Here is a 23,150-nt window from a genome sequence, read left to right as displayed (position 1 = left end):
CACTGTGGCTTGTAGGCCTCTCCAGGTCTCCGTCTAACCATTAGACGACCAGGTGTTGGGCAAAGCTGAAAATTGGACTCATCTGGGGGTGCTTCAGCAAGGCTGGAATCGGGCAGATTTGTCTTTGTGAAGGGTGCATGAATCAAGCCAAGTACAAGGTTGTCCTGGAAGAAAACTTGCTTCCTTCTGCTTTGCTCTTCATAATTACCAGATCTAAATCTAACAGAGAAAGCTGTAGCTAAGCATTGCATATCCAATCTGTCTGAGCTGAACCAAATATGCAAGACAGAATGGACCCAGATTTCACCAACAAGATGTGACAGACCGGTAAAGAATCATCATAAACGTCTAAAAGCCATAGTAAACGTGAAGGAGGACACACAAAATACTAAAGCAGGGGTACAAATACTTTTGTCATAAACAGGTATTTTAAATTACACTGAACAAAAGTATAAACGCAACATGTAAAGTGTTGGTCCCATGTTTCATGAGCTGAAATTAAAGATCCCAGAAATTTTCCATATGCACAAAAAGCTTATTTCTCTCAAATTTTGTGCACAAATTTGTTTAAATCTCTGTTAGTGAGCATTTCTCCTTTTCCAAGATAATCCATCCACCTGACAGGTGTGGCATATCAAGAAGCTGATTAAACAGCATGACCATTACACAGGTGCACCTTGTGCTGGGGACAATAAAAGGCCACTCTAAAATGTGCAGTTTTGTCACACAACACAATGCCACAGATGTCTCAAGTTTTGAGGGAGCGTACAATTGACATGCTGACTGCAAGAATGTCCACCAGAGCTGTTGCCAGAGAATTGAATGTTCATTTCTCTACCATAAGCCACCTCCAACATCGTTTTAGAGAATTTGGCAGTACGTCCAACCAGCCTCACAACCGCTGACCATGTGTAACCATGCCAGCCCAGGACCTCCACATCCGGCTTCTTCACCTGCAGGATCGTCTGAGACCAGCCACTCAGACAGCTGATGAAATTGTGAGTTTGCACAACTGAAGAATTACTGCACAAACTCTCAGAAACCGTCTCAGGGAAGCTCATCTGCGTGCTCATCATCCTCACCAGGGTCTTGACCTGATTGTAGTTCGGTGTCGTAACCGACTTCAGTGGGCAAATGCTCACCTTCGATAGCCACTGGCACGCTGAAGAAGTGTGCTCTTCACGGATGAATCCCGGTTTCAGCTGTACTGGGCAGATGGCAGACAACATTTACGGCGTCGTGTGGGTAAGCGGTTTGCTGATGTCAAAGTTGTGAACAGAGTGCCCCTTGGGGGTGGTGGGGTTATGGTATGGACAGGCATAAGCTATGGACAACGAACACAATTGCATTTTATCAATGGCAATTTGAATGCACAGAGATACCGTGACGAGATCCTGAGGCCCATTGCCGTGCCATTCATCTGCCGCCATCACCTCATGTTTCAGCATGATAATGCACGGCCCCATGTCGTAAGGATCTGTACACAATTCCTGGAAGCTGAAAATGTCCCAGTTCTTCCATGGCCTGCATACTCACCAGACGTGTCACCCATTGAGCATGTTTGAGATGCTCTGGATCGATGTGTATGACAGCGTATTCCAGTTCCCACCAATATCCAGCAACGTCGCACAGCCATTGAAGAGGAGTGGGAAAACATTTCACAGGCCACAATCAACAGCCTGATCAACTCTATGTGAAGGAGATGTGTAGCGCTGCATGAGGCAATTGACTGTTTTTCTGATCCATGTACCTTTTTTTTAAGGTATCTGTGACCAACAGATGCATATTTGTATTCCCAGTCATGTGAAATCCATAGATTAGGGCCTAATGAAAGCAAAACATATCAGAGGAACTTGTTTAGAGATAAGAAAAAATGGAAAAACACTAAATCTCATGTTGACGTATTAGATGTTTTTACAGCATTTATACATATCAAGAAACAAGTGGATAGAAGCAGATACTGTTTGATTAACTACATTTATATCAGTTTTTCTTTCATTATTACTGTTAAAAATGAAGACTATTTTATTTATAAATACAGATTTTATGACAAACTGTTTTGTTCCAGTTAATGACACAAAATTTGTCCTGTACTAAATTATTTGCATGTGTTTTGTAAAGAATGGCTAAATGTTCTGTATTAAAACACTGCTCTTTAATTCACTGTTAGTTCTTTTTTTCTCGCACTCGTAATGTGCTGTCATAGGCAAACGTAAAGCTTGGTTTATATCATCACCCGCTTTACATCACAAATTATGAAGCACAGCAGTCATGATATAAAGTGGGTTTGTGTATTTATTTTGAGACAATAATCGAGTAGTGTCCATTATTGGTTATTGCTTACAAAGATCCTTAGAATAAATGTTTGTTTTTTAACAAAAAGCTCTAAATGAATAAAATTATTCAGTGAAGTTTTATTTTGCCCATATTTAAAAAAAATTCAACAAAACTTTCAGAGAGTGTTGTGTAAGGACAAAACCCTAACCCTTTAGGTAACACAATAAAATGTTTCCCTAGCAGGTACGAAATGTAACTATTACCTAATGGGTATTTATCCTAAATACCCTGATAAACTGAATAAGAAAATGCTCGTCAGAGCCTGTGATGCAGTCGTGCCTGCCCCCGAGGGCATAAATGGACTGCAGACACAGCCATCGTCATCATTTTTCCTTTCACCCGACCTGAGCGGGAGAGATCTACAAACAGATAAGTGTCAAATTACTTTTATCTGCTTATTTACGTGATTTATGATTACGTGCTTATAGTATTTGTTACTTAAACGTATCACTCTGGTTCTTGTGACCCAGCAGCTCCATCACCCCTTCCCTGGATCGAACAATCTTATGTCGGCTACTTGTGTTCTCTCTCAAGCTGCTAGCTTCGTGTGTGTTTAAAAAATTAAAGTTATTTATTATGAAAATGATATACAGTTAATGGTAATAAAGTTGTTACTTTTTTGTGTGAGAGAATTAGTTTATTGGTGCTTTTTCTGTTCTCTGTTTTTTCACAGAAATACAAACACAGCTGCTGGGCTCAGCATTTCAACATTTGACGAGACTTGCGCTTCGGGATAAACTGCTTGCAGCTTTTCCAACAGTATCTCACTGCCACATTAATTCTGCTTGCAGAATTATTGTGAAGGCTCTTAGGCTAACAGTAGGTTCCCTTTCAATTGAATGACAACCATTACCGAATGGGAAGAGCCCTCTCTGACTGCCAATCACTGAGCTTATATAATAAAGCTGCCCTATCAGGGCCCTGCTGTGAGGGGGAAGTCCGTCCCACCTCCTGCTGAAGAGGGACGTCCTCACAGTAGCATATCACCATTTTCTTTTTCACTTCACTGAGACAGGTCTCAGATTGCTTCATGCTTTCTTTGTCTGAATTTGGCTGATTTGTCGGTTTAATACCGTCAAATTTAATCCATGGTAAAATCACGCTTTCGAGCGTTATTTAGAATGCTCCTGCCTAATTCTTGTGTCAGTTTACTGACTAGATTTAATCAGCCACAGAAACAAATTTAAAAAAAAAACAGCTTGGGCCTTGCGCCCCTCTCAAGCCTTGGGCTTTGGTAGCACGGCTGCGCTTGCCCTTGGTGCCCACACCGTCTGAATCAGCTACACAGCCCGGCATCGACCGCGCTTGTACCGGCCAACTTCAGGCTTGAAACAGCACCTACCCGGCCCCGATTGACTCGGCACCAGTGTGACCATCTTCGGTGCCTTCTACAGCCCGGCACCGACCACGCTCCCCATCCCTGCTCAGCACCGAGAGCAGCAGCCCCGCCTACGCATGTGCCATGTCAATGTGTTCCACTGGGTCCTCCGCTGGTTTTCACCAGTGTGACCAGTGCGTGGCGAAGCTGCCTAGACAGGACAAGCACTTGTCCTGCACTTGGGGCCAGACCATGCAGCCAAAGCACTGGTGGGTGAGTTGGACTGCTCTCCATGCAGAAAGTTCTCCAATAGAACTAAGTGCAAGAGAGCAGCCCTATCCCCAACGGAGTCTCCTTCCCTGAGCCAGGGAAGAATGAGGTCCATTGTCCAAGGTCCACCGCAGAGGTCCTCTAGGTCCCCCCCACACCTGGGTTACCATCCTCTTCACAACCTGCAGGGCCTGAACGCCAGCCGCCACCCCAAAACAGACAAGCAGGCAGAGGAAGAGCCGGTGGCAAGGGACAACTGCCGGCCAGGGGTAACCGGTTCTCCGGCTGAAGACCGAAGCCGGGGCCTAAGAAAGACTCCCCCTCCCAAGCCCAAGGGAGACCACCCCTGATGGGCCACGGCTGCCACCAAACCCCCCCACAACCGGACTGACCAACGGCAACGACCCATGGCAAGGCTGCACCCAGGACTCCTGGGAGCTATCACTCCTGGATGCTGTCGACAATGAGACATGGATACGCTCTACAATTCCGCATAGGTCTGCCAACCCATTTGGCCTCTCGCTGGTGCCCCACACATTTTCAAAGTGCATGGATGCAGTACTGGCTCCACTCAGGCTGCAGGGTATTCGGATCCTGAACTATCTGAACGATTGGCTAGTTTGCGCACATTCCAAAGCACATGCAGAGGCGCACACAAGAAAGGTCATAGATCATGTGACGAAGTTAAGGCTCTCACTAAATCAACAGAAGACCAAATTCATACCGCCTCAGTCCACAGTCCTGTCGGAAGCCAGGATTCGGCCATAGGAGGCCACACTCCCCCTATTCAGAGCGGACACTCTCCTACGGGTCAAAATATATTAAAGGTTGTTGGGGGTGATGGTAGCTGCTTTGAGAATCCTTCCACTAAGCTGGCTGAGAATGCGCCCGCTTCAGGCCTGGGTAAATATGCTCAAGTTGCACCCAGTCCGAGATAAATACCGGCTGGTGCGAGTGTCCAGACAATGCTGGAAGACACTGGAGTGGTGGCTCTATCCTGGCAATCTGCGACTCGGATCGCCCCTCTGATCCCCTCACAGAAGAGAAGTGGTCACTACAGACGCCTCCAGCCTGGGCTGGGGAGCGGTCTGGAATGTGAGAGAAATAAGAGGTCAGTGGAAGGGACATTGGCAGCAAGCGCACATAAATGCCCAAGAGCTGCAAGCAGTGAACCTGGCATTATCTCATTTTCGCAAGCAATTAGTGCACAAACATGTGCTGGTCCGGACGGACAATACCACAGTGGTAGCCTACATAAACCACCAAGGTGGCCTGTGTTCACCAGGCCTTCACCACGTAGCCTCCTGTCCTGGACGCACAGAAACTTGCACTCCATCAGGGTGGTTCACCTCCCTGGTGTGGACAACAAGTCAGGAGACCTCCTGTCCAGAAGAGCTCCAAATAGCTTGGAATGGAGACTGCATCTTCAATTGGTGAAACAGATTTGGGAGAGGTTTCGTACTGCACGAGTCGACCTCTTTGTCACAACCGAGTCCACTCATTGCCCTCTATGGTTCTCCATGTAGAGAGACGGGGGCCCGCTGGGAGTAGACGCACTAGCTCACATCTGGCCACAGGGGCTCTTGTATGCATTCCCTCCGCTACCATTACCCTGACAGTAGAGAGGATCAGGGTGGAGAGAGCACAGGTTTTGCTGTTTGAACCCAGATGGCCGAGACGCCCCTGGTTTGCTCTCCTCTCTGACATGATGTCGGGTCAGCCATGGCAGCTCCCACTGCGCCCGAACCCAGCCCAGCTCCAGCTCTGGGTCTGGCTGTTGAACTGAGCCGTCTATTCAGACAAAGTTGTAGAAACACTACAGTCTGCTAGGGCGCTAAGCACTAGAGCCCAGGACTCATACAAATGGAAATTTTTCCAAGACTGGTGCCTTGCTGAAGGTCACGATCCTGTGACCTGCCCTATTGAGACGATATTAACCTTCTTACAACACTTGGTTGACGCAGGAAAATCAGCGTCCACTCTGAAGGTAAACCTGGCAGCAATATCAGTGTGCCACGACAAAATTGACTCGGTGATCCCTGGGGCACATTTCCTGGCAGTGCAATTTCTTAAAGGGGCTCGGAGGCTTCATCCTCCCATGAAAAGTATGGTCCCCAAGTGGGATCTAGAACTGGTACTGCAGGTCCTTATGGGTCCCCCATTCGAATCCATGGCGTTAGCAGAACTGCACCCTGTTTCATTGAAGGTGGCATTTTTAATAGCCATTACATCTGCCAGACAAGCAAGTGAGCTTCATGTGCTGTCCATTGATGACACATGCATGGCTTTCACGGGGAATGGCTCGCGGGTAACATTAAGAACAAATCCAGCCTTTTTGCCAAAGGTGGTACCCCATTCCATATTAACCAACCAGTGGTTTTGGAAACTTTCAGACCTTCCCCACACGACTCAGAGGAGGACCGTAGACAGCACACGCTATGTCCAGTTCGGGCTCTGTGATGTTATCTGGATAGGACGGCCTCCTGGAGATAGTCCAGCCAGCTGTTTGTCTGCTATGGGTCCCGCTCTAGAGGTCAGGCCCTATTAAGACAACATCTAGGGCACTGAGTGGCAGATGCTATATACACTTGGCGTATGAACAGATGGACTCCCCCTTACCGGGGGACATTACGGCCCATTCTACCAGGGGCCAGGCAACTTCGTGGGCTTTCCTTCATGGCGTCTCCTTAGATGAGCTATGCAATGCTGCTACATGGACAGGTAGTCAGACATTTGCGCGTTTTTACCGCCTTGATGTGGCAAACTGAGCGAGACCCTCTCTGGGCCCTTAGGCGTCATGTGGGCTCTGAGGCTATCCCACGAGGCTGTACTGTCGGTAATCTGGAGCCACGACAGCTTTGGTACAGCTTCCCATTCGGTAATGGTTGTCATTCCATTGAAAGGGAATGTTAGGTTATTTCCATAACCCTGGTTCCCTGAAAGAAAATGACAACCATTACCCTTCGAGGTCGTGTCCCCAGCTGACTTCTGTTTTTGAAAGAAAATGGCGATATTCTACTGTGAGGACGTCCCTCTTTAGCAGGAGGTGGGAGGGACTTCCCCCTCACAGCAGGGCTCTGATAGGGCAGCTTTTTTATATATGCTCAGTGATTTGCAGTCAGAGAGGGGCTCTTCCCATTCGGTAATGGTTGTCATTCTCTTTCAGGGAACCAGGGTTATGGTAATAACCTAACGATTTTAGCACCCGGGGAGAGCAAGAATATTTGCGTCCCCTATCGTTTTTTTTTCAACGTTATATACTGTAAGTTAGGCTATGTATATGTATTGATACAGTGTAATGATATATAATATGTATTGTATGTTGGTATCTGCCTTTTTTAAAAAAAATTGTATTGTTAATAAAAAAATAAAAAAATAACCTGTATTAACCTATTTCACTACAATGTTTTGTTGTGGGATGTATAATATTTTTTTCATGTAAGCCACACCTCAAAACAAAATTTGAAAAATGTATAATAAATAATATTTCTAAAACCTGAAAATGTTCACCTTCTTCCAAGTAAAATAAAATAATAAATAGAATATATAGGAGTTGTACAATTTTACAAGGATTTCAAAACAGAAATCAGAATTGAAATAGTCTGTTTAGTTGCTGAGATTCACAAGGTTTTGTGACGTGTGTAATTTACAAAAAAAATTCAAAAAATTAAAAAGCTGAAATGTGGAATGCAGACCAACTGTAAGATAACTGAAACTGGAAACACAAGATTATCCTGTTTGCGATAAAAGTAAATTATTTATGTGTACAGAGGTATATGTATGTAAATAGCAATCAGATGCGGGCAGGCCATTTAGATTACTTTCGCCTTCGTCCATCTCCGCCCGGAAAACATTCTCAAAATAGGACATGATATGTATATAATAAAAATAACAGTAGAAAAATAAATAACGGCTATCCCAGATGTCTGTTCAGTATCTTGTCTCAATCGCCATCTCCTGCTCTGCAGCTGCACGCAATCAAACATACAGTCTGTCCTTACAAAGATACCACCAAATGTTCGTGTCAGGACACTGCACTCTGATTGGTTATCATATCATTGTTAATAAATCAATCAGTAATCCTCTCCCAATACCAAAACCCTAAACCTAATGTCAGTATCATATACCTCAGCCAGTACACAGCTAAAGTAGTTCATGTTTGGCAGTGAATACGCGTTTTTGTTACTTTAAAAAAAAGTGACCGGAGGTGCTGACTTCCTCAGTTGTCGTGACTGGAACATTTCGTAGAACTTTGTAGGCACTGCGTTTTTCCTATCAGCCCGAACGGCAGGAGTTATACCCTGTTGGCCTTTTAGGTCAAATTTCTCCCTTGAGCTATCCACCTCCCGGAAGTTCCGCTGAGAAATGAAACGGAAATAGGTACGTGGCTGCTGCTCCAGCTGACACTCAGCAAGATGACGATGGAGGTGCAGAGATCTGATGCAAACAGTGGCAGCTCCAGCCGGTTAGAGGTCTCAATTGACGGGCTGACACTCAGCCCCGATCCGGACGGAGAGCTGGAGTTGAACGATAGGCCTGTAGACCCCCTTCCAGAGCTGAGAGAAGTAGAGAGCCTGCCCGAAGAAAAAGGGGAGGGCGAGACTGCCAAGACCATGGAAAGGAAATGGGGCTTTTCTGTTCAGGAGCTCTATGGCCTGGCTCTTAAATTCTTTAAAGGTATTTTTTTAACAAGTGTTTTATCATACAATTCAGTATTACGTTTAAGGACACAAAACGTAGCGTTTAACATAAACGTTATAGTACTACATATTACATGTAATAAATGTTGCAATGTAAAGACAGTAATGTTTACATTCGGTTGCATATCCAAACATCGACTTAGAAATTGGCATTTCATTTTGCTGCTTGCTAAAATTTGCTCCAGATAATGTAATATTCGTACCACATTGTGTCATACACAGTAATGTAAACAAAGGCTTGGTTTAATTGACCAAATTAGCAATGTTTTAGAAGGGTATCTTAATAGGTATCAATAATTAGATTAGTATTCAGGAAATATATTGGTAATAACTCAACGACTTTATCCTTTTTATGTGTTATGCGTTACAGATATTCTTTGAAAATGTATGTGTCAGAGAGATGTATTTTGCTATAGTATGTCGGGAAAGCAGGTTTTGGGAGGGAGGGAGGGGGTGGACCCATGCAGTACAGGCTAAAATACATTTGGGGAAATGTAAACAAACTGTAATAGGTCTGCTTTCCAGTAAAGCTTTTGAGACAAGGTGCTTAGTTTTCATTTTCATAAAATCAATTGGAAAGGTGTTTGCCGAATGCCATTATTACGCATTTAACACATTAGGAATCACAAGCTTTCATAGAACTTTAAATATCCAAACTTAACATATAGGCTAAAAGCCCCCATGAAACATTGTTATGACATTCTCTTCTGTCCAGTTGCCATAGAGCAGTGGTTTTCAAACTTTTTATGCCCCATAGCTCTTTCCAAAAAATCACATACCCCCATCTCAGATAGGGTCATAATATCCCTATGAAAACAGAAATATATATATATATATATATATATATATATATATATATATATATATATATATACTTACTGATATTATATATATAATATATATATATATATATATATATATATATATATATATATATATAGATGTGATGGATGTGCCTGCTTTTCATCACAGATTTCAGTAAAACTACACCCTGATGAGTAAACAATGCAACCCCTAGACAAGGGTATGTTATTCTGTATTTTAAAATGAACGAATAGGATATTTTAAGTGAGTCATTAAAAAAATAAAAATAAGCAGGACTCGATTTGCTTTCTAGGCACTGGAAAGAAGGAGGCAAATTACTGTTCATGGAAAACTGCTGTTAAACTAATTTAATTAAAATACAATTAAAACTAAAAATTTTATGTAAAATTAGTTAAAAATCCAGGTCAATAAGTGACAAAACAAATAAAAAAAACTTTATGCTTTTGAAAACAAAACCAGAAAGGAATTCTCAACAAAAGTCGTGCATTTTCTTCCAACAAATGCAAAAGAGAGAAAACAGACAGGGCATTTTGTATGAAAGCTATTTAAAATTTACAAATACAGGCATTTAAAAAAAAAAAAAAAAAAAAAAAAAAAAAAAAATCTGGTAGCATGCAGATCTGTGTGAATATTGTATAACATATTAAATGTGTATGTGTGTTTTATTTTTTTATTTATTTAACTCGAATGTTATGGTTTAACAGTTGAGTTGGACATTTAAAATGATGTGTGTGACTTGTGCAATGTTCAATCTAACCAGAATAAGCACGTTGTTTTGAAGTGAATAGTTCCAAAAGCTAAATTTGATTAAATTAGAAAGGTTACATTTATATATTGCAGTCAAAAATGACTTTTGGCAAAATGCTTACATGTTAGTGTTTAGTGCAGTTGTCTGTTCATGTTAATCAGCTGCCAGACAGCTTGTTGATATGAACACACTCAATAGGTCTAGAGTAGGGAATCCAATTTCAGACACTTCCCAATCCAGGAGTTAGGGATTGATATATATATATATATATATATATATATATATATATAATATATATATATGGGATATATATGAAATTATTAATTATAAATTAAAATCTGCAATTCTATTTTTGTAATAAGAATTTTTGCTTTTGCTTTTATTAGCCTAATAATTAGCAGCATACATGCGTAGGCTAATGCAATTACTCGACAAAGGAGTTCTTCAACGAATTAGTCAAAAAACACATAAAGCATTGCAAGTAAAGATAAGTCATATATGCTCCAGCTCCAGCGCTGTGATTTCACTTTCTAAGTACGGTGGCACAGCTGCCTGCTAAACTCAACATAAACTTCGATAAAACACACTGAACTGATTAAACTAAACTACAAACACTGAACATTTAAACTCCAGAAAACAAACGTACCTAGTAAATAAATACTACCCTTTTTTAAAAGCAGCATCATACAATGATTATTATTTTTCTTCTTTTTAACCTACAGACTGCAGAACCACCGCCCTGCTATTTAAATAAGTAATTTAGCCATGTGTGCTCAACGCTCTCTCACTGTCAGCAGCCGGTTGGGTGTTTAGCGTGAACCTCGCCCAACAGATAGGAAACGTACACGAGCACGGCTGTGTTTTTTTTTTTTTAAAGGACATTCAACATTGCGACTTAGCAATCGAATTACAAAGTACTACAATGTGGTAAAAAAAGATAAATAAATAAAAATCTGTTGTCCGCCATTACAGGATTTTTCTCGCTTACCCCCTGAGGAGCGCTCGAGTACCCCATGTGTACCCCAGTTTGAAAACCGCTGTCATAGAGGAACTTCATTTAGTCAGCCATTGATTGTGGGTATACAGCACAAAACAGTACTGTAAATGTAATTTCACAGGGCTGCATTGTAAATATTTTTGGTAGAGCTGGACTAGTTAATCGAGTTACTTGAGTCATCGCGATTATTTTAATACTCGACAATCTTTTTGGTATTCGATAAATCACCTTAATATACAGTACCAGTCAAAAGTTTGAGTACACTTGCTGGAAACTTGTTTTTTTTTCGTAATTGACAATGTTCTACGTCATATGTTTCTGTAATTACTTGAAAATGAAAACGTGTGTTACAATACACAAAACATAAGGAGTGTCAAAGCAATGTTCAAGAAAATTGAAAATTGTCTCTAAATCTTGGATTCCTCAAAATAGCCACCCTTTGCCTTAAGAACAGCCTCACAAACACGATTAACAAGATTAACAAGTTTCAGCAGGAAATCACCCAACATCTCTTCCCAGCTCTTCTGCAGCAATTCCCAGAGATGTAGGCCACTTGTGGGTAGCTTTGCTTTGACTCTTCTGTCTAGTTCGTCCCATACAAGTTCTATGGGATTGTGGTCTGGAGACTGGCCAGGTTATTAGATTGAGTTGTCCTTCACTTTCCTTCTTCGGCAGATAGTTCTTGCACAATTTTGAGGTGTGTTTTGGGTAATTATCTTGCTGAAGAATGAAGGAGTGCCCAACTAGCTGTAATCCTGATGGAATGGCATGCCTCTGAAGTATGCTGTGATAATTATGCTGGTTGAGCTTGCCATGGACTTAGTAAAGCTCACCAACTCTGTCACCAGCGAAGCAACCCCAGACCATGACACTGCCTCCTCCATGCTTGACAGTGGGAACTACACATGCAGAACTCATGCGCCCACCCTCTCTGCGTCTTACAAATACTCGGTGGTTGGACCCAAATGTTTCAAATTTTAACTCATCGTTCCATAAGACCGACTTCCACTCCTCAAACGTCCAGTTTCTGTGTGGCCCAGGCAAGTCTCTTCCTCTTATTCTGCACTCTTAACAATGGTTTCTTTGCAGCAATTCTTCCAGTTAGGTCAGCTTCACGCAATCTCCTCTGAACAGTTGATGTTGAAACATCTGTACTTCTAGTAGCATTTAGCTGAGCTTGTATTTCAGGGGCAGTTAATCGCCAGTTTTGCAGACTTGTGACTCGAATGAACTTGTTCTCTGATTCTGAGATCACCCTTGGCCTGCGTGACCTTGTTCAGTGCTCATGAGTGTCAGTTTCTTCAAATCGTTTGATGGTCTTGGCCACAGCAGTTAGAGACACTTTCAAAGTTCTTTCGATTTGTCTTAAAGACTGACCTTCATTTCTTAAAGTAATTACTCTTTTTTTCTTTGCTTAACAGAGTATTTTGCCATTTTCTGCTCCCTTACATTCAGGAAAGACAAACTTGTGCTTATGCTACCAATTGGTGACAAAAGGTTAATTAGGTAACATTAGTTAACTAACAAAGACACTTTTTTACTTAGGCCAGTGTTCTAACACCGTGTTGTACACATTTCAGACTTTTAACTGACTCCCCTTGCTTTGGGTGACCATTTCATTGAATTTGACAAGATTTACATTTTCATTTAAAAATTAAATTTTTGAATGCAATTCACTTATGATTACACTATGTAACACAATTTTTGTTCCTGGCTAGTAAGTGTTATTTCCTAATTGCTTATGCCTCAAAAGTGTAGAAAATGGCTATTATTCCCCACAAACTTTGCTTTTGTGACCAGGACAGTGATATTTTGAAATTTACCTATTTTCCAGAACATTCCAGATAGATTCAGTGCTGAGTAAACTTGGAGTAACTTCTAGAACTTTCCAGTAATATAAATAGTAGTATAAATACAGGGGCCTTAAGCCCATCAGTTCAGTTTAGTTCCAGCTGCCTAAGTGGATACATATCTGCATTTTTCTGAGATGGCATCAAGAGGCTGCAAGCATCCGGCAGACGCATTTTGCTATGTCTGCGGACAATTTATCAAGACAAGAGCGAAAAAGTATTCCGTGGAAGCATCTGCTAAGATGTGTGAGGCCTACAAGGCACATTTCGGCATGCCTGTCTGGGATCAAGACAAACACTGGGCACCTCATTTCACCTGCGAGCACTGCAAAAAATGCTCTGGAAGGTAAGGCAAATGTTGCTCGGAATTTTATGAGTACGGCTGGGAGGTCATAGGAGACTTCAAAATGGTGGCATTCCTGAGGGGTCTCCAAGGCGGTTTTACCAAGTTTCCCTGCTATCTTTGCCTTTGGGACAGCAGGGACACCAAGGCGCACTACCACAGGCGGGACTGGCCACAGCGGACCGAGTTCTCTGTGGGGAGGAACAACATCAAGTGGGAGCCACTGGTGGACCCCCGGAAGGTGCTGATGCCACCACTGCACATCAAATTGGACCTTATGAAACAATTTGTCAGAGCTCTAGATAAGGAGTCGGCAGCCTTCAAGTACCTTCAAGACTTCTTCCCTAAGCTGTCTGAGGCAAAGGTCAAAGCCGGTGTCTTCGTCGAACCACAGATACTAGTAAGGAGAAAGCGGCTTAGAACAGCTTTGTCGCAGTGGTTCGGGGCTTCCTGGGCAATCACAAGGCCGAAAACTATGTGGAGCTGGTTGAGACTCTGGTGAAGAACTACGGCACAATGGGCTGTAGGATGTCCCTCAAAGTTCATATTCTTGATGCTTATCTTGATAAATTCAAGGAGAACATGGGAGCGTACTCTGAGGAGCAAGGGGAGCGCTTCCACCAGGATATACTGGATTTTGAACGCTGCTACCAAGGACAGTATAACGAGAACATGATGGGAGACTACATTTGGAGGCTGATTCGTGAAAGTGATTTACAGTATAATCGTAAATCCCGAAAAACTACTCACTTCTAAATCTTTTGTAGTCATTTTTGTATTCCTTTAGTATAAATACATGTTAATGTGGATTCATATGTTGTTTTTTTCTGACTTTGTGAACGAAAAGACACACATTTGCCTGTTTTCCCATTGGAAATAGTGATATTTTGAAATAGCACTGTCCTGGTCACAAAAGCAAAGTTTGTGGGGAATAATAGCCATTTTCTATACTTTTGAGGCATAAGCAATTAGGAAATAACACTTACTACCCAGGAACAAAAAAAAAAAAAAAAAATTGTTACACGGTGTTATCAGCATATGTAAGTACATGTATCATGTAATGAAATATTAAGTGTTTATAGAAAAGTTTATACAGTTAAAAGCATAGATAATCATGAAAAACCTGGTTTCAAGCAAGTGTACTCAAACTTTTGACTGGTACCTCATGTCCGCCATTTCAGTATTTTCACTGAATGTTGTCAATGCTGATGATGGAGCGGGAGGCAGAAGGAAGGAAGGAAGGGAGGGTGGTGGGTGGTGGTGGTGGTGGTGGGGGGGATAACCTGATTGAGGGGAAGGGATTTTGATCCTAGTGTAAAAAACCTGTAGAAAGTGGGCACATGAAATAAAACAAAAGAAAAAGATGTGCGGAGTCTAGCCTGTGTTGATAAATTTACGGGAAACATTTTCCAAAAATAAACCAGTGCTAATCCTACTGTCTCTGCGTTCACAATATTTTAATTTTTTCCTATGTCTTTTAGCTATGGGAATACCTAGACACTTAATTCGCTTTTCCACATTTACTATTCCTTAAAACAAACTGCCTGTGTGAGTGTATTAGAGGGAGTGGCTCATATGACTGCTTGCTTCAGAGTGCTTACTGTTAAAGAATCACCCGCGGCTGTGAGAACAAGGCTTACGCACACTCTATTGGGGGATGTCGATGAATTGATGATAAAAATATTCATCTCTGATGGCAAAATTCACGATTTAATCAATGAATTTGAATAATTGTTGCAGCACTAGTAAGCAGTCTGGCCACATCCGGTACGATAAAGCAGGAGGGGGCCAGAAAAACCTGTCACGGCTGGCCAGGGCTGTTTTAGCCAGCATTGGAAACGCCCCTTTTATGTCCGTGGAAATGAGACATTACTTATTCTTAGTTGTGATGCAAATCTCAGTTTTCTACTTAGTGGTGGTGCAAAGCACGACAGATGTGATCAAATTCAAAAACAGCTTTATTGGCTGTACAGGCCATTGTACTTGATAAAGTAGTATATTACATGTAGTCAGTTTGCCCCAAAATTACTCTAGTAAGCGGCTTGCTCGATTCTGACAAGCAAATTTATTTTAGCATGGTTAGTATAGGAATGATTTAGTTCTAGTGGTTTTGATCAATATATGCGGGTGATTCTTATAAACAGAGTGCACTGTAATTAGAGTATACAGTACATCTAGCTATATATCCCTTTTACGCATAGGTTCAATACATGTTCAGTATTTTGTCAATTTGTTAATATTTTTTATATATTTAGACTACTCTTATTTTCTAACTTTCTGTATTTTAAAAGTTAAATTATGTGTAAGCATATTAAAATAGGAAGCTGTTAGTTATCTACAGATACAAAAAAGAAGCATGTTGCTAAAACACTGAAAAGATTACTTACATTGTTTAACTAATGGTTTTCCTTTTCAGATTGCAAGGGAATTTGAATTAAATGGAATGCATTCACATTGCTAGATTGCATTTATCCAACAACCAGAGTTTAGAGCTTGCTGATTCTGGACTTTATTCAGTTCGTATAAATAAGTTTGTTTTTTGTTTAACTATTTACAGAGAAAGATGGTAAAGCCTTCCACCCCACATATGAAGAAAAATTAAGGCTTGTGGCCCTCCACAAACAAGTCTCACTTGGTCCTTATAATCCAGACGTCTGTCCAGAGGTTGGGTTTTTTGATGTACTTGGAAATGACAGACGGTAAGAATCCGATGGTCAGGGCTTTACGTGACAGCATGGTAAATATAAACACATTGAACTGATGTAACATAGTTGTTTACCAGTCCCTTAAATAAAAATTCCACAGCATAAAATGAGGATTAGGGACCAGACAGTAGATAATGGGGCCTTCTTCTCATAATGAAGTATAATGCATGGATCTTATTTAGTCATGTCGCAGATGTAAACATAGGTTGATGCTAGTTGATCCACATGTTGTCAGTGACATCTATGCCTTCAGGAATACAACATTTTCTGGGGCTTCAAGCATTTGGGTGCTGAAACAAGTATCTGGATTGCTGTACTTTATTATTAATTTTACTGAAAATACTCACAAAAATCTATTATATTATCTTCTATGGTGGACATATTTATAACCCTTGTCATTATTGTTCATGTTTTTCATTCTTAACAGGAAGGAATGGGCATGTTTGGGAAACATGTTGAAAGAAGACGCCATGGTGGAATTTGTGAAGTTGTTAAATAAATGTTGCCATTTATTTTCACCATATGTTACCTCTCATAAAATAGAAAAGGAAGAGCAAGAAAGGAAAAGGTAAGACCATGACTTAAACTTGTATTGGGAAGGTGTAATCGTATTATACAAAGTTAATGTACCCAATACAAAGTATGTAAAGAATACCATTTAAAATTGGAATACTAAACATAATGTAATGTAGGTTACTTTTGGTTGAGACCAGGTGATTCTACATTATAGGATACAGTAGTATAACTACCTAAACCTGGTATAAGATAATATTTTTGTTTGTGTATTGAAAACTATTTTGGGATAAACTGACTGAACAGTTTGCTTCTATTGTGATGGGTTTGGAAAAGATGGTAGGGCAGGTTACAGCAACCCAGCTTATTTTTTTATTAAGGCCTGGACTTCTGTGAAACTGATTTCAATATGTAGGTTTTTTCATTTTCAGACAGGAGGAAGAGAAGCGCCGTCAGCTTGAGGAAGAGGAGCGGGAGCGAGTGAGGCAGGAGGAGGAGAAACGAAAACAAGAGGAGGAGGAGATGAGGATGAGGGAGGAAGAGGAGAGGAGGCAGATCGAGGAAGAGAGGCTCCGCATGGAGCAGCAGAAGTGAGTCTTCATATCTGTTGACTTCGGATAAAGCAAAAAAGAATAAATAGTCCTTACCTCCTAATACAGTGGTAGCCACAGCCAGCTATAAAAATGTCGAAATATGGCGCAGTACTCTCCGCAAAACTGAAGTCAATGCGATATGCAGTTTAACTGCTACAGGGTGTTATCTAACAAGAAACTGGTTTGTTACAGATTACTACTGAAACAGTGTTTCGCCATTGGATGTCACGTGCTAAAACTTCAAAAGCACAAAGTTTATATTGAGTTAGAGTAAGTTTTATATATAGCCTATATCAATGTTTCCCAAAGTGGGGGTCGCGGCAAGATTTCAGGTGGTTCACCAAACAATCTAAAAAATTTGATAGTGCACACTGTTAAGATTTAGTTTCACTATAAAACTTATTCTGCTTATATTCAAAATAAATAGAATTTGCATACAAATCAATAGCAGTAATTATGTAAAACATGTATTGTTTTATTACCAGTCTTCTGCTTTAAACATGAACCAAAAAAAAAAAAAAAGCATAAGGTGATATTTTATGTGCGATTTCTTGGTATTTTGAAAACAGTGATTAACGAATGCAAAACGAAAAAATGTCTAATCCTACTTGCAGCTCAAATTTGCAATTACCATCTTATATTAACTTCAGTTTTGCTTACATTGGTAACGAGGATGATCCGTGTCCTCATCATTTGTTTTGAGGTATTGGCTCACGGAAGCTAAGGCATCTGCATCTTGAGACACGACGTCCAGATTGCGTTAGGAAAAACAAGTTTTTTCACAAGAAAGCTGATCAATTAGCTAAACAGCAAGATGTTTTTAAGTTGTCTCAGAGAAGGAGATGAATGTATCCTACCTGGTTACAATGCATATTGCAAAAAACTGACTTTTTGTGTTTGCAATGCTTGATGTTGAACTGAAAATTAAAACTCGTATTCACTATGTTGCAACACAATTTTATATTGACATTGTAACGTGGAGGTAAAGGAAGCAATCCAGGCAGGTATTGTGGTCTCAAATGCAAGGCTTATTTTACAAGAACGAGCAGTTCAATGAAATAAATGCAACAGTGGCGGGTCGTCGGCCGAGACATGGGGCATGACCTCGCCAACAAGTCCCAAAAACTAAAAAAAAAATTTTTACTTATTCATAGTAAACTTGAGGCACAAACTACCCTTATGCCCTACATTTAAATTTGTTCAGCACAAGTTGATTGGTCATTCCGCTTTAAGAGAGACAGGCTCTGCATCAGTCAGCTGTGTGTAGCAGTGATGTTTCAGTACACCAGTTGAGAGTTTTGTGTTGTACTCTTTTTGTGCAATGTGTTTATATGATGGAGCGCACGGTTGCAGATGTTGGCAGCGTGTTGTTGTAACTTTTAAATGCATTTGAATTAAACAAAGCAAGCTTCATAAATGCAATGCTTGCCGGCCGTTTGTTTAAAATAGCCAAAGCAATATTTAAAGAGACAGAGATATTAAGAAAGCAGAACCAGGGAGGCAGGGACTTATAGTTAAGAAAAAATCCATTAGTTGCAGGTTACTGTACATTTACCGTTTTTTTTTTTTTTTTTTTTTTTTTTAAAAGCTTTGCATGGAGATGGCTTATAATAAACTGCATACTGTGTATTGTAGCCTAATTAATCTTGTTTACGTTTGCTTACTTTTAAATCAAAGAATGTACACGTGTTTAAAGCAGTTTGTGTTGTTTTTGTTCACTAGCCTATTTATGCATGTGCGAATGTGATTTTTTTTTTTTTTTAATCCGTCTCTACCCCAGTCCACAGGGGTCGGATATGTGACTTGGTAGTGTATATATGTATGTTCTTAACAAACTTGTAGACAACCTTGTCAAGTCTATGTGTGCAAAGCTTCGCTTCAGTCATTTCAGAGAAGAATGTTTTTGAATATTTTTGACAAATCCAATATGGCCACCAAACCATGTGACCAATCAACTTGTGTTGAACAAATCTAAATGTAATGTAATTTTTTGAATTGGCCAAAATTTGTGAAAAATCCAATATGACCACCAAACCATGTGACCTTTGACCTTTGTTTTTGCTGTGACACAACTTCCCATAGGCCTCAACCACCTTACCAACTTTTCGTGCAATGTTGTTGATTTTACAGACATTTGATAATTGTCGGAATAATAAAAAATTAATAAATAAATAAGAAATAAGTATTTCTAACAATCACAATAGGGTTCCAGCAAATTCATTGCTTGGACCCCTAGTAATAATCCTAACAATAACAATATGTTTCCAGCAACTTCGTTAATAACAACAACAGAATGCGTTGGACTGGGGCACTTTGTGATACAATGCGTTTTAAAATAGCAGTCGCTGTATTTAAATTAAAACTTCTGTAATTTGAATAAAATTACAATAGGATGTAATTACCAAATCCCCCTTTCCAACATAGAATACATTTATTTATTTTTATTTTTTTTTAATAGAAGGGACACTTATTTTAAATTTTAGTGGAACAAACTCCAATGTTGATAGGCATAATATAATGTATCAAATTATTAATTAAAAACTCTACACAACAGCATTGTACACAACACAAATGTTTTTTAAAAAATCCAATACTTACTCACACATCCACACACAAAATCTGAGAGGCCTCCCATTCTTTCAGTGCTAAACATTATTTGCAGCTTTTCAAAATTAGCTGCTTTGAGTGAAGCGAAAGCCTTCTCTGCTTGTGTAGAGGCGTTGGTGCTGCCATTGCTACAGAAATCCCCAAGCAATGTTGATGGCACTTCCACAAGTCATGCTTTTTGATACACCTCACATTGCTGATTTCGTAAAATACAGATATCCTGTCTGGATACACACAGCTTTTAAACTTAACAAATAGCAAAATGTTGAAATTACAAAGAAACGATTTGAAGAATTAATTATCTTATGTATTTGCATTAAGTGACACTATTTAAATTACAATCCAGGGACACAGAGCAATAAACCTGTTAGTAATCGAGCTAGTTGTGTTGCTTGTATCTCTGAGTAATTCTTTAGAGTGAAAAAAAGATTGAAGTATCGTTGTAAATTGATTTTTGTTTTTATTTGAATTGTTTTATCTCTTTAGTAGTTTCACCCACTCCCTCATTTTATAAATGTCTTGCATTTGTGTTGTGCAAATGTCCTGCTTTCCTTTTACATATGTCTTGCATTTCTTTTTTACATTTTGGAACCCCCATTACATTGCGGTCAATTACAAAATTCAACTCAAAATGTAACAATCGACAATGGTCAATGGAAAAACAATTTTCTACTGGAAGCTAAAAATGAAAATGGCCTTTCGTCATGCTGTGACATGAAACGGTTATAAATCCATTAAAACAGAGGTAAGCTTACCTTGTTAATCTACCTTCCTTAAAGATTGAATGTTTCTTCTGAGTTCTTACCAAAAACATAAAATGTCACTTTCTACTTGAATCCATACTAAAAAAAATCTCAAATTCCAAATACAGTATTAGTATGAACCTGCTAATGGAAATGATCATGCCTCACTGGCCTGGGCTGTTGCAGTAACAGTTACAAAAGGGCATAGTGAATAAATAAATTTAAAAAAAAAAAAAAAAAACACGACAGAGAAGACATCACCACTAAAAATACAGTTTAGAGAACGATTTCTTTGGTTTAATTAAATTAAAATAAGTGGCATCAGAACACGGACTGGTTCTTACTAGTAGTAAAAAGAAACGCAGGAAGGTTATGATTTGTTTATTGAGAAATATATTGACACATGTTAACAGTTAAATATCCTTTATTCTCGACTGTTTAAATGTGGTCCTGGAAGTTGCAGAGATTAATTTAATATTTTGCCATCCCACATTGTTAAACACAGTTATAGTGAAACTAGCTGCTAGGTCAGGACACATTTGTAAGTAAACGCTGTCTCTCGCATGAAAGTGCTTGGTGCTGATACTGTCAGTGATAGGTTGGAACAATGAACATGCTTGGTGCTAATTGGTTGAAACACTAAATGACAACATGCACACGGCAATACTAATTTGTTGAAACACTGATTCATGCTTTCTTGCAGGCAGTGCAAATGCTCATTCATAAACTAAAGTTAACAAGAAAAGTTGCTGGTGCAGCCGCACCGCCCCTGCATCCCTCCCTCGGCATGTAGGGGTGCGACTGCACCCCCAGCACCTCCATTACCCGCGTCCCTTAATATCACTGTTCTCTGCATAAACCAAACCAGGAAGAAAATATGTTTGGACTTTAACTAGGGGGTGGTGCAAGCTTGCCCTCTTTATTTAGGATGCAGACTTTTCTGAACAAAGCCTGCTTTTGAACATTTAACTACAAGAGGCTGCTTATGACCATGAAATCTCATAATTCCTGCCTTACCTTGCAACATATACTGCTTAATACTATATTATGTAATAGTAAATCATATAATGGTTAAAAAATACATAGTATGCCCACTTTATTTTAAGTGTAAAATTATTTAAATATTATTATTTGCCATTTTTTCATAACATTACTGTGATCTTGGGCTGTGCAGATATTTAATAGTCAGGGTATTTAAAATGTGCAGCTTAAAGTTCCACAGCGCACAATGCACTCTGTCACAACTAATCACAGAAGAACATAAGAAAGTTTACAACGAGAGGAGTCCATTCGGCCCATCTTGCTCATTTGGTTGTTAGTAGCTTATTGATCCCAGAATCTCATCAAACAGCTTCTTGAAGGGTCCCAGGGTGTCAACTTCAACAGCATTACTGTGGAGTTGGTTCCAGACCATCTATGTAAAAAAAGTGCCTCCTATTTTCTGTTCTGAATGCCCCTTTGTCTAATCTCCATTTGTGACCCCTGGTCCTTGTTTCTTTTTTCAGGCTGAAAAAGTCCCTTGGGTCAACATTGTCAATACCTTATTGAATGCTTGAATCAGGTCACCGTGTTTAGTATAATTGAAGCTGAGCAGCTTTTATGTTTGTTTACTTAAAATAACCTTGTGGACGTGCAGGCATATGCAGAACTGTACACATACTGACACACGCACACACACACTGTAAGTAGGGTTGCCACCTTTTCCACAGACCAAACCCGGACGTGCTTTGGCACCAAATTCTGGAAGTGATTGCATGATACCTACAGAGTTTAGTAAGACCGTCTGTCAAATCTCACGTTTCTCTCTCTCCTCTTTGTTTTATATGTGTGGTGACTGACTGAGTTAAAGCATTGAACTGTTTCGTAAAACCCACAATTAATTTGGTATTATATACTGTCCCTGTTAAGCTATATAAAAGCAGTTCAGTAATAGTACCTTTATAATGGATTATTAACTTCAGCTCTTTCTTAAACCTACTTTAACTCTGTATTAAATACTGTCCCTGGTAAACGTTATACTGAAGTAGCTCAGTGTTGTGCATGTATGCTTTTTACACATAGTAGTTTTGAAATACTCACTATTTATATAACATGTTATACAATATTAATTAATGTAAGATGTGTGTTGATATAAATTGGTTTTGATTTGTTGTGGATTGAATATAATTCTTGAATATAAGTCTTGTATTTTTTATAATTTTATTAGATGTGGCTTTTGTTGTTTCATAAAAACTGGTGTGTTTATATGAGCACTTAGGTAATGCAAATAGTCGAATGTGTAATGCATAAATAGGTTTATATAGTATGGTTAAGTACTGGTGTGAATAATTGAAGAATACAGAGACTGATAGCTAAGTGCTTTATTTATAGTAGTTAGATGTCTCTTATTGTAGATTTTAATAACTAAAATTTTAAAACTTCGTCCTGTCCCTCCCTTTTTCTCTGAAGTGTTGAGTAGCTCACTGTTTGAGCCATAATCTTATACCTGTTGCACCTTATCTTTTTACTTCTAGTATCCCAGGGTTCTGGGTGGTGGCAGCGGTATGCTATTATTTAGTGATCCAGTGCAAGTCCTCTCAGACATGTGGTAGGATAAAGATA

The 23,150-nt window shown here is 39.8% G+C and overlaps 1 protein-coding gene and 1 long non-coding RNA gene across 2 annotated transcripts in view; one reads left to right on the top strand and one right to left on the bottom strand.

The window, feature by feature from the left end:
- Nucleotides 1-23,150, bottom strand: part of LOC121316013 — a 105,073-nt gene that overhangs the window by 13,515 nt on the left and 68,408 nt on the right. The gene's annotated exons all lie outside the window — the stretch shown is intronic.
- LOC121316011 (Golgi resident protein GCP60-like) overlaps nucleotides 8,082-23,150 on the top strand; it is a 42,855-nt gene continuing 27,786 nt past the window's right edge. Inside the window, exons 1-4 of the mRNA XM_041250688.1 lie at nucleotides 8,082-8,602; nucleotides 15,946-16,087; nucleotides 16,521-16,661; nucleotides 17,038-17,196. Coding sequence (XP_041106622.1) covers nucleotides 8,341-8,602; nucleotides 15,946-16,087; nucleotides 16,521-16,661; nucleotides 17,038-17,196 — 704 coding nt within the window. The 5' untranslated portion in view covers nucleotides 8,082-8,340. The remainder of the gene's footprint in view (nucleotides 8,603-15,945; nucleotides 16,088-16,520; nucleotides 16,662-17,037; nucleotides 17,197-23,150) is intronic.

This window comes from Polyodon spathula, chromosome 5 (assembly GCF_017654505.1).
Source record: "Polyodon spathula isolate WHYD16114869_AA chromosome 5, ASM1765450v1, whole genome shotgun sequence".
In the NCBI taxonomy this organism is placed as follows: domain Eukaryota; kingdom Metazoa; phylum Chordata; class Actinopteri; order Acipenseriformes; family Polyodontidae; genus Polyodon; species Polyodon spathula.
Note: the sequence above shows the minus strand (reverse complement) of the source record. Positions and strands in the feature narration are given on the sequence as shown.